The 12,704-nt window shown below is 38.9% G+C and overlaps 1 protein-coding gene across 1 annotated transcript in view; it reads right to left on the bottom strand.

Annotated features, from left to right (window-relative positions):
* FRMPD2 (FERM and PDZ domain containing 2) overlaps positions 1–12,704 on the bottom strand; it is a 59,517-nt gene that overhangs the window by 31,823 nt on the left and 14,990 nt on the right. The window contains exons 11-22 of the mRNA XM_051800057.1: positions 11,390–11,575; positions 10,360–10,516; positions 7,678–7,888; positions 6,688–6,791; positions 5,576–5,674; positions 4,425–4,532; positions 4,185–4,301; positions 3,484–3,719; positions 2,811–2,915; positions 1,501–1,594; positions 942–1,027; positions 604–751 (exon numbers count right to left, since the gene is read on the bottom strand). Coding sequence (XP_051656017.1) covers positions 604–751; positions 942–1,027; positions 1,501–1,594; positions 2,811–2,915; positions 3,484–3,719; positions 4,185–4,301; positions 4,425–4,532; positions 5,576–5,674; positions 6,688–6,791; positions 7,678–7,888; positions 10,360–10,516; positions 11,390–11,575 — 1,651 coding nt within the window. The remainder of the gene's footprint in view (positions 1–603; positions 752–941; positions 1,028–1,500; positions 1,595–2,810; positions 2,916–3,483; positions 3,720–4,184; positions 4,302–4,424; positions 4,533–5,575; positions 5,675–6,687; positions 6,792–7,677; positions 7,889–10,359; positions 10,517–11,389; positions 11,576–12,704) is intronic.

Below are 12,704 nucleotides of genomic sequence, written 5' to 3'. Positions count from 1 at the left end.
TGGAACTACTGCTCTTTCAGTTGAGAATGAGAGATCAGGCCATTCCCAAATTCCATGCTTGTAGCTGAATTCCATACTCCTAGGAACAACGTAGAGGAGTAACTTCCCAGTGGAAAGGTATGGTTCAAACTTAGTGTTTATGAGACAATCTTCAGTAAAAAATCTGGTGTTTATTTGTTGGCTAAATTCTATGAAAGTGATCTCTGAATCTTCTGTTTTTAAGAAATTAAATGATGACAGTCTCCAGTCCTGCCCTGGGGCAGCAGTTCACCCCAGCTTCATCACTGTCACAGCATGAGCAGTTGTGCTGGTGATGCTCTCTCTGGGTAACAGCCTGAACACATTGACACAGCTGCTTCCTGCCTGAGAGTGTCATAGAGTACAGGCCCTTGCCAGCCCCATCTCACCAAGTCTGAGATACAGTATTTATATCTAGGATAAGTTCAGCTACATTTAGCAATTGTAACTCTAAGTACATCAGAAATCATTTTATTCAGCATACAGTTTACCTTCCAACTCACAGAAAATTCACAGAATTGTTTTCATTCATTCCTTTCTTGTACACTGTAGGAAGTCACCCTGAGTTCCTTTTTTATGACTTACCATCTGTCAAAAAGCAGTAGTCCTTGGTACCATCTGTGAAGGATGTTGCCACAGAAACAACTGCACATTGGTCCTCCTTTCTGTCATTAGCAGTCACACCTGGCTCTGCCAGTTGGTAGTTTCCCCTTTCTAGAACCAGCTTGGCAATCTAAGACAATGATGAACAGGTTCCAGTTACACAGTACACAGTGAGCCCTAAGTCTTTCTACTTTTCAGGAGAATGGGGTTGGAGGGGGAATGGATTGGGGGTGGGAGGTGGGTTTCCTTTGCTACTGTGCTTCATACTAAGTCCAGTTTAGTCTACTGTGTATCTTATTGAGCTCTGCTGTTGTACAAACCTGGCCAGATTTCTTCAGGTGTTCCACAGCCTGTTTGTGGGTGACGCCACAGAGGCTGATGCCATCTACTTCCAGCAGACGATCACCTGAGGCAAAAGGAAAAAAAAAGGGTCAAGTTGTTTTGATGTTCAGGTTCAGAGGGTATAAACCTTGAGGCTACCCATGTTACAGTAGGACTTCATGCTTACATGTGTCAAATTAATATCAATTCATAGGAAAGCAATACTGCTTGTTGTACAGCATTCTATAACTAGCACATAAAACATACCAGGGTATTCTCTAAGTAAATGCAGTGATAGCGTCTGGTTATACCAGTAACACGGAAAGTAGATGTCAGAGTCAGTAGTCTGATGGCACCTACGGAGAGTAACTCTACAGTGTTGGTGTGAGGCTTCTGATTTTTTCAGTGGGATATCTATATGTAGTACAGGGACAGGCTGAGGAATGATGGAGTGCATATTACATTTCACAATTGTAAAATCTCTAATCCCAAATGTGTTTCATTGTCCGCACTAACACTGAGTTCTGCAGCCCAAAGTTTTATTGCCAGACATGTTACCTATCTTTATTTGTCCGTCTTTATCTGCTGGTCCCCTGGGAATAATTGACTTCACGTATATCCCACCATGACGCACACTAGTGTTAATTCCACCCTGCAAAACATATGCCCACAGATTAGAGTGGAGTCTTCATATGTTCTTCCTGTGATAAAAATCAAAGCAACTTATACATGCATTGCAAAGCGACTGTTTCAGCAATTACTTTTTTTTTTTTTAATATAGGAAAAAGGGGAAAGAGGATGTTACTCCAAACCCCCATCTAGTTGTAACATACTTCCATAGACAGTAATCTTGTTTTATTTTCTCAGGAAAATGCGATGCATTTCTGTGTGGCTATATAAAAACATTAAGTAAATGTTCATAAATTTTTCCCTGTGCTCACATAAAGATGAGGTTGCATCTTTCAGTTAGTCTCCTGCCCAGCTTCTAAGCTATGCAATATCCATTCTGCAATTATTAACCTTTCTGACAATATATAAAGCATGGACCTCAACTTTTGCAGCTCAGAAAAATTCCAGATTAGCCTAAGAATTATGTTCTGTCCATCTATATCCTCTGGCCAAATTCAGATGAAGAAACAGCCCTTAATTTCTTCTGCAGGCAATGGAGTGGCTGTTGCTTCCTACTCAATTTCAGCAAAGACTGTGAAGACATCTCAGCCTGGAGGGGTAAATTCAACTTTGATAGGCAGGACAACTAATTATTATTCAAATGTGGCAGACAGTTTTCACTGCTGCCTTCCCCAGTCCTCTAAATACACAGAGAACTGCTTTTCCTTATATTACAAAATAAAGTTGTCTAGGGCCCTTTCTCTGACCTTCAGAGTGAGATTCACAGTTTATCTTGAATCTACATAGCAAAACTTTCAGCTCCCCAGCATGGGATGACTTCCATTATACTGCTTGTTGAGGCACAGGCCAGAGCCATGTCAGGGGCTCTCAACAATTAAATAGTGCCTGTGGCCACTGCTTGAGCTCTGCCATGGTCCCATGTAATCTGCTTATGGACACAGGCTTGAAGTTACAGGAGCTGCAGAGGAGCCACAAAACCCATCCTGACTTGGAGAATTCTTTGTGTCATGTTTTCTAGAGTCTCTGGCTATATCCCTCCCTGACCAAATTCCACTTTCAGTAGTAGATCTTGTTCTTAAATTGAGAAAGGATGAAAAGGGTTTGTACTGCCATGTGCTTTATGCCAGGACACTTCTTTCACAGATTGTGCAGGTAAGAACCAGGGAATGAGCAGAGCCTTTGTTCTTGATCATGAAACAGTTTGACAGACAAAATGAAAGATTAACAGTAACACTTGCAGTCACACTGATTCCAAAAGTCCCATCTTCTTTAAGAAGCTCCACCGTGTAGATTTCCTTTGAGTTCGTTTCTGATGGAGATGGTAAGTGGGCAGAATCAGCTACCTGTCTCAAAAATATAAACACTAATGACATTACAGTATCTCAGTTTAAAAAGAAAAAAGCTGTGGGGGGGGGGAAATGAAGAGAGCTTTTGAGAAGATATAAAGGATTTGATCCTGCTGTCACTGCAAACCTAGAATGATACAATTTCTATCTCTGATATTATTTGAAGCTTATGCTAATGGTACTCAAAATACAATCTGTCTAAATGTGCATAAGCTGAGTATATATAGGGAGGATGTCTAATAGTAGGAAATTAGACACAAAATGTTGTTGTTCTGTGACTGGTTGAAAACTTAAAAGAGAGTTTGAGAAAATAATCAAAACTTTGTGCCTCCACTGAAAAAGGAAGGAAAATTTTTAATAACATTTTGTAGAACAGTTTCCCCATTCACATATTTCAGACGTGTCTATGATTTTGACATTTCCAGTGTAATTTATTCCAAGGTTTTCATTCTCCTTTTCACATGTTTTTAATTTCTCAGTTACCTTCCATTCTTAATAGCTGCTATGTTGTTATATGTTATATGCTGGGTGTAACATTACTGAGCAGCATCAAAATCTCAGTTACCTCTGCATCCAGGCTATCAGCTGAAGGAGCTGGAGTCCTAGAGCCCAATTTTGGTGCTATACTCCAGGAAAGAGGCTTTTCAAGTTCATCTATGTTTATGTCTTGTTCTTTGGGGAGAGCCGTATGACAATCCTGAATCTTTTTTCTCCCACTGTCTACACAAGAGATCTCAGATCCACTAGTGCTGTTTCCTCTTGATAGAATCTTTTCTTCATTTAATCCTTCTTCATACAAGTCTGTAAAGCCATACCAAAATAAAACATTGCTGAATGTAAGTAAATTCGAAGGCAAATATTGCTATACCCCAGAACAGGAGGACAAAGTAACTTCCTATTTCAACTGATTGTGAGATCTGATCCATAAAATGAGTTAGTCACTGTACAATGGAGCACTGCTATTATAAGTGTGGAGAAATGTGTTTGCTTCATCACTGCAGAGGACTATGACTCTCCATCAGATAAAGAAATGCCAAAATTCCCTTAGTGTTCAGCAATGCAGCCCATAATAGATTTTTTCACACTGACATAGAACAGAGATCACATGATACCTGCTAGAAGTTGACTATTTTCACTGCTTGCATGGTTATTATAACTGGCACTGAGTAGCAAGAACCTACCACTACATCCCAGTGCCTAATAAATCTGAGTGTCCTGAGTTAACTATTAGTGTTCCATAGATAGCAAAGGCATTTGCCTTTATACCTTTAGGTTGAGAGATGATGAGCTCCACTTCGTCAGGAGAGTTCTGTATGATTTTAACTGCAGTATTAAATGAAACACCCTCAAGGCTAATATTATTCACAGAGATGAGTCGTCCGCCTTGAAAAAAAAAAAAAAGATAAAACCAAGACAAAGTACATCTAAATGAGGAAATAAATCCAGAGCAGCTAACTTTAAACTATGCAAGTATTTTAATTCTAATTAAAAACTAAGGATAATGACCTGGTTTGATATTTCCAGCTTTGTCTGCAGGTCCACCAGGGATAATTGAAGCGATAAAGATACCAAGGTCTAATTTTCCTACATTTTCTCCTCCAATAATTACAAAACCTGCAAAAACGAGATAGCATGAAAATGCAGAGACACTGGCAGTATTAGAAAAGATGAACCTTAGGAGCACAAAAGGCTCTTACTCCAATGGTGTAAGTTTATACATGGTCTGAGGAATAGGGAGCTCTGATTTACATGGCATCAAGGTCTTGATTTGGGAGAGCTTTAAACTTACATTATAATTAAAGTGTGCTGGTGACTTTGGTCGCTATTTAAATATAATGTCTCAGTAAGAATGCTTTCCTGGTTTTCTACTTTTAAAGACCCCCAACTACATTCTTGTAAGAGTCATAAATTAGGTGGACCTGCAGTGTTTAACACCTGCAGGAGCAAAATGGTATAAAAGCTTTTCAGATAATTTTTAACATTATTCTACATCATGCAACCAGGAAATCTAAGGTGGGCCATGTAAACTTTGTCAAGTAGTTCAATTTCACTATCCTAGCTCTGCCTATTGCAGAATATATTCTTCTCACTGCTATAAGAGTTGGGTTTGGGATTAGGAAATTACCCACAGACCTGCACCATCTAGAAATTTGATTTTTAGTTGTATTAATGGTCAGCTGTGAAACCGGATGGTCCTCTGAATTCATCCACATGAACAGGATACAGTGTTATTACAGTATTAGATAACTAGATGGTTATTATCCAAATAATCATCCAAAAGTTGACAAACATTCACGTTGAGTTTGTGTACATATTTTGCACCCTCACATGTAAAACCTGTGAGGCTTAAGATAAATAAAATCAGTACACATGTATTTCAGATACAAAACTAAAACCATGTTCCTTTCATTCTACTCTTTGCACTTGGTCCCCTTGATCTCTGTGGCCTTAGTTACTCCTCTTAAAACATAGTGGTCTTGAGTTATGTGCTTAGTCCTTTTCAGTCTTGGAAATTCTAAATCCTTTACAAAGGCTGGTAGTCTTCTATAAGAAGTATAAATGGGGAGAACAAGTTTACGGTCTTGCCCAGCTTAACTCAGCAAGTATCAGTGTTAGCACCAGAATCTGTTAGTCCCAGGAATATGTTCCTTACTTACCAAATCCATTCTTAGGGTCACGTTTTAGGCTGACACAAATGATTTCTCTTTCTAGACCACTTAGAAAAACTTCCTTTTGAATGGCTGGTGATGCAGGTGCTGCAGAAACAAAACAGCTAGAATAAATGTAGATTAATGCAGGGAGACAGTAGATTCATATATTTTACAAAACTGGAGTTCCAAAAATTAAAATATATTTTGTCCTTGATTTCAACATTGCCACTACTTCTGAATTAATATAATTCAGGAAGGAAGCTCAAACAAGTGTTCAGAAGTTTTCATTCTTCAGAAAAGTCTATGTACAGAGTTGTGTAAGCTCTTCCTATAATATTCCTTTCTGTGAGACTATGCATTTTTCTGCAATGTTTTTATTAAGGTTAGGATTTTTAAAGAGTTAGGCATGTAGTGCCCACTGAACCTGGCCATGATTTGGACACAAAATCTTCTATGGCTTCCTTTGGAAACTCTAGTCTGTGGGCACTTTTGGCTCTGAAGATGCAATTCAACCAACACTGATTGCAATGGTGACTTCAGTATTGTTACCAGTACTTAAAATTGTGCAATTGCCACAGTGTTTTTGAAGTACAGTTCTATTTTTAAAATGGACTAACCAATTAAGCATAGCTTCATATTCCATAGATCTACTCACTGTGTGCATGCAATATAGCTTCTGCTAGAAAATTAGGTATCCAGGCCTTAGTCCAGTTAGTGCCACACAAATGCAAAAAGAGAGGAGCACCTGGAGCCTATGCTGTCTTATGCATTATATATTGATTTGTAGATCTCAACTACCAACCAAACCTCTGCAAACCTCTGAGCAGAGGGACACTGCCCTGTGCAAGAGTCTCTGGGTGTACTGAACTACGTCTCTGTAGAGCAATAGGCACCATTATAGAATAATTTTATTGTGAAGTCCCTTATCACTGATCCAGACAGAAAGCAGGAGTTAAAGGGAAGAAAACAGTTTGTCTTGCTAAACTCTGGGTTAATTCCCAGAACTAGAAGTACAATAGGCTATTCTTTAATCTGTAAGTAGAATATATCTTGTTATCCTGATATTGAAACAGCAAATATGGGAGGATAATGTCTCCCTTTATGATTATTATACTTACCACTGATTGTGTTCTGAGTTGAATGGATAGAGAGGTAGTCATAGCTCCTTTGCTTTTCATTCAAATTGATGTGCATTTCTGACTGGGATAGACCTGATAAGGACCTGCAGGAAGGTATGTTAAAATAACAAATCAGCAAGGGTATTTAGCACCCTTCATTGTCAGTCTGTCAGCGCCAAGTTGGGAAGGCACATGTTTATATCTTTTCAGCAAGCATTTCATTGTAGGGGAGAGGTAATTTATCCTTGCCAGCATTTACTTCCAAATAACAGCTGCCATTAGACCATTCATATGACTGATTTTGCCCTGTGTTTTTCTCTGAGCTGAGTGCAGGCATCAGGAAAACACAGCATAGTCTCAGCATGATTCATTTAGCCCTGCTGTTTGTTTAGACAAAACTGTGTCTAAAAATTTTCCTGGTAATTCATGTTCTTCTTGGCTCTATTCTAACTTCTAGTATTCTAAAAGGCACTAGAATTCATCAAAGGCCTTGAGACTGGGTGCAGCTATAGTAACCACCTACACAGGTGAGTGTACCAACACAAATGAGGAGAGGGAAGTTCTTGTACTGTTCCCTATGATTTGCACCTTTAGACATGGAGGAATCAAGTTGATTCCTCCATTCCTGATCAAAAACAGCTTCCACTGTGCATTTAGTTCACATATTGCCATTTCCAAGAAGATACACAAACAGATTTTACATTTATTCTCCCTTATTTTTATACTTCCCCATAACCCAGTAAATGGTTCGTTCCTGAGTCTGGTACAAATTTAAATGTCATTCTTTTTCAAGTTCTTATCTGTTGGTCTGTTAGTTTCCTGCCTGTGTTTGCACTACTGCTGGCACCATGGAGCCCCCGGACTTTTGATGTGACCACAATAAAAACTTTAAAAAAAAAAGTTTGCCTCATAGTTTAGCACAGAGGTTTGCAATTATATAATCTACGACTGAGTATTCTTACACAAGTTCAGAGGAAAAAGCAAACCTACCTGCCAAGATTGCTTTTGTCTCTCATCCTGTTGTTGGTTTCCACACTGAGGTTATCACAAGATTTGCTCATCATCCCAGCAGAAAGGTTTTCCAGATTTGCTCCATAGAGCACATTCTCTGAACGAGACAGTCTCTGGATAAGAGCAAGGTGTTCACGCTGAGCTGCATATGCAGAATTTGATTTGTCTATTTCCACAAATTTACTGTCCTCTGAATAAGAAGGGAGAGAGGGAAGTAAGGAAAGACAAATCCACTGATATTGTCCCATCTTTTTAAGCTCAAAGGAACTTTCCATCTAACCTTTTGAACATGCCAAAAAAAAATAAGATCGACATTACAGATATATTTTTCTTGTATCTTTGAGAATATCCAGGCCTTGGAGTGAGTAGTTTTAAATCCATTTCTTTCACAGAAAGCATATACTATATTTAGGTTTCATTTCTGTGAATTATACTACAAATTCACTTTCCACAAAGACAGATGAAATGTACAACCCTATATAATTTAAACCTGAATATCTCTGTAAAGTGTATTTTGTAAATATTTGGTATATGAGACATATCTGTCTGTCAAAGTCTGAATTAGCCATCTTGGTAGTAATTTCTGATCCTTCACAGGCCCTCCCCTCCATTATATGTATATCTGAGAAGACAGGAGCTCTACTCACACATACTTTCCAACATTCAGAGAGGTGCCAAAGAGCTGAGTGATTTGCACAAGTGAAGTTAATTAGGGGACCATCTTGGTGGCCAGTTTTCCACTTTCCTGTGAAATCTACTACTTGCTTAATGACACCTGGGCTCTACTGTATACAAAAAGGATTTTATTTTTCTGAAACAAGATAGTGCTTAAGGAGGCATTAATTTATTTAGGTTCTCAGCTGGTGGTCTGAAGAGGGAATTTGGAGAGAGAAGGACAGCAGAAAATTGAAGACAAACCCAAAAACTCTGCTTGATACAGGCCAGCATCAATATGGGCTTTAATTCTGCTTATAAATGACAGCTAACCTCCCGTGTGTTTTCCTAATAAATATTAACCTGAATACAACTTTCTAGAACACTACTCTGCAGCATTAAATCTAGGCTCTTCTTTCCTTGGTGGCTTTGATCAAAGGCATTTCTTAAGGCATCAGAAGGCTTAACTGTCCACAGTATTAGTGCAGTCTGGAGTTGCTATGGTGATTCCGAAGCAGGGGGTTGCTATCAAGTTTTGAAGTGATGGTGACTTATACATCTGAACAGTGCAACAGAAGCAGAAGTGTGCAGAAAGAGTCTCATAATCTTTTACAGCCTCACTGTGTTGGCAAAAGCAGCATTTTGTACTACTGTCTGTCATTGCCTTCACAAAGCTTTTTTTCTGGGACAGCAAGCACACACTGAACCTCAGAACCTGTGGTCACATGCTTTGTGTAAGTCTGGCTTGTTTCAGTGGTTTGGTGTACTTGTAATCAGGTCTTGGGTTATAATTTTCTTAGTTCTCAATCATTTATTCTGTTATATATGGAATGTAATAATTTTTATTAGGACATATTACTACAAACGAATGTGACACAGGAAACTGTAGCATTTGCTACTAGCACTCATTTGCATGCTAAAAAGCACAGTCCCACTAAATTATGTTTGAAGCTACAGGCATCAATCAACAAAAGGTGCTTTGAACCTAAATGCTATCCTAGCATTTTTTTCCATGGGAACAAATTTGTGCTGGTGGAATTTCACCTTTCATTAAATGATTTTAGTGAGAAGGAGGCAATATTTCAATAGTCCTGTTATATCCCATGGTATAATTTGTTTACAGTTTTACTGCAGAAAAGAGTATGCCAACAGATAAGGCGTGACACTTTACTCTCCTCTTAGGACTTACTGGGTCAAACACTCAGGGGTTGTAAATGATTATGGTTCTGTTCCAGGCAGTGAAATGATGAGCTAGTGAAAATTCCTTTTGCTTCACTGAAGTCAAGAGTGATGACAGTGGTCAGCTTAGACTGTTATTTCTTATGTGCCTCAGTTTCCCCATAATGATCCTCACCCATTTTTACAGAACATGCTGAGAATTGTGGGTGAGAAGTGCTATGTAACTGCCCTGGGTTGAGCAGAACCTTGTCTTAGAAACTATGGAAAATCTGAAGTCTTAAGGAGATATTAGTAATATCTTCCACAGACATGGCAAAATCTAAGATAAGAGCTGCTAGCAGCTACGTAGTTGAGAGGGTATGACTCACTTGCCTTTGGTTTAGTGGTTTTGTCCTGGGACTGAACCGTGGAGTTGAATCCCTGTCTTATGCAAAGATAACTAAATTCAGCTCCAGCATATCTGGGCACTACTATAGTTCTAATTTGTGTGGAATATTTTCATGTTACATTTGGGGTATAATTCTAAGCAGGTCTCCTGAAGGGAAGTGACATCATGCTTATTATTTTTTTTAAATCTGAGTTTAGCTACATAGTTGTTATTATCATCAGAGAACCCCTCTTCACCTGCTACACATGCCCATTCACATGCACATGCCAAGTTAGACTTACACTCCTCTAACTTCCAGTGTAGTAGGAGGCATTATTTTCTAACTGCAGCAGATTGAAACTAATGTGGCGGGTTCTAATTCTCAGCTTTGGTGAATGCACCTTTCCTAAAACATAACCCTGTCCTATGGGCCCAGTAATGAAAGTGCATTTATACCTCACCTGATGAAGTTTGCCGAAGTTGCCTAGAATTCATCTGTGCATTGAATTTGTGCTGGGCAGAACAGAGGTCCAGTAGATATTTACATGTCTTCGCTGTATCAGTAATGAAGGTGTGTTTCTTGCCACTGAAGCTGCTTTCAATCATGAATTTTTTTCTCTGAAGGGAAAAAAACCAGCACAGTTTGTTTTATATATCAGTCACTACACTGAGGTACTGAAAGTTCATTTATATAATCTTGTTTTGTCCAGTTGTATTTATACCTGACTGCAAGCCTTTTTGGGTGCAGTAAATGCCTGTTGTAAATTCAACAGTTGTTAGCAAAATGTCTATGTATCTTCTATGTGACAAGTCAAGAGCCTTTGGACATTGAATGCATTGAGAGCAGGTTGCTAGAACTGCAAAATTTGGCCCTACAGATGTTAAAATTATTAAACAAATTTAATGTGAAAATGGACATATCTTCAAGGAGCAGCAGGACCATTTTGGGAGAGCAAACAAGCTGAGAAGTATGTGATGCAGTCTGACACACCTAGACCGTATGACAGTAGATGGATATACCTCTAATGTCAAAATCCCACTTAGAAAGGATCACAATCTTGTCACCAATACTAGTTTGTTAATATACTCAGAGATAGGGGTAGGAATAATGAGATCTGGAAGCAGGAGACATGATCCTATTACCTGTTGTAGGTAAGAAAACAGAAGAAAAAAGAGAGAGCAGTAAAGACAAGAGAGGAATGAATATGCAATATGCCATAGAGAGGTTCGACATAGTCTCTCTGTAATAGTCAACACCAGATTATTCAGTGTTATAGTAATTCAACTCCAGTTTTGGCAAAAACCCTCTAGAACTATACCTCATGAAGAACTGGGTATCTTCACATCCAGATCCAGCTTTGATTTGAAACTATTTTCAAAAATGACTTGCCTGTATGGAATGAGTCTAATTCTGGCTCTTAATGCAAAGTGTCAGGAAGAAGAGGAGTAAAGTCATGAAGTGGAGATGAGGTTCAGTTAGTTCCAACTCACATGAGCTGAAATTCTCTCTGTTTCACGCCACTGGAATCGTAAACTGGCAATTCTTGTGTGATTTTTGATCTCATAGACAATGATGCCTTTGGCACAGATTCCCAGGATTATGTCCCCTTCTGCTCCTTTCTTCTCTTGGGACACACGATAGAATAGCACTCCATATTCGGGAAGTTGCTGAGTCACCTTGTAGAGAAAAAGGACTTTTACCATGCATTACTGAAAAACATTCATTACTGAAAAGGCAGGTAGATGGGAGAGGAAATGTTTTTGAGTCTCTTTGCTGAGTGTTCTTTCAGTCTGTCAAGGATCCTTTGAAAACTCTTACCAAATTTTCATGCCTACTGCCTCACAGAGTCATCACCTTACTTTAGGATGTCATAGAGTTACTACATACACTAATTTTCCACGTGTAAAATTGAAATAACACTTCTCACATACTTCATTTGAAGATGTAGGGGTGTTATGTAGCTTCCTGCACAATCATGTAAACGTTACAGTGGCACTGAGGTACTCAGCATTTTTGCCACTGCATTTCTGAATAGAAATCCACACAGGATTAGTGCAGCTAACTACTGTGAAACCTTGTTTATTTCTATTTTCTTTTCTATTTCCTTGAGCAAACCCAGAAACCACGAGGTATAGCAAATATCACTATCTTAATAAAACTACTAATATTTTGGTGCCAGGGCTACTCTGACATTATTATGGGCTTGTGGGGTTTCCTCTCTACAACATTGATGGTCAACTGGAAATCTTAACTGCAGTGACATTACAGCTCCCAGCTTGCAACAAACTCACTCAGGTATGTATGCCCATTCCTTCATGGCTATCATCTTTGAAAATAAGACATTATATATTTCCATTGCCAACATCTTAAGTTACAGGTTTGGCTAAATTGTACCTCAAAGTATTTCACCTAAATATACTGGTGTCTTTGGATGGAATTTCACTGCCTTAGATATCCCTTCAGTGCCAGACTTTATAGTAACAGATCTTCAGTGTCACTTCTTTCTTCCACAGTGCTCATTTCTGGGCAAAAAGTTAAGTAGGATTAAACTTCAAGGGACTGAGGAGCTGGCTTCTGCTCCAGCCCTCCAGCTGTGCCGAGAATACTCTGAGGAACTCATCCAGAGGCTCTGGGTGTTGATGCTTGTCTTTCTACCTCCTGTACTTGGCCTCAAAAATGTTAAAATGTGACTACAGAATATGAGGAGGGTTTGCTGTCCTCTTTTGTGATCTGCGGATCAACATGAGTTTGTGCTAAAACTTTTTTTTCATTCTAGGAAGCTGCTGTAGAACCCCAAATGACTTC

The sequence above is a fragment of the Manacus candei genome, unplaced genomic scaffold (assembly GCF_025592945.1).
Source record: "Manacus candei isolate 608988 ecotype Guabito, Panama unplaced genomic scaffold, ASM2559294v1 h1tg000050l, whole genome shotgun sequence".
Taxonomy (NCBI): Eukaryota; Metazoa; Chordata; class Aves; order Passeriformes; family Pipridae; genus Manacus; species Manacus candei.
This window is presented reverse-complemented; position numbering and strand designations above follow the sequence as displayed.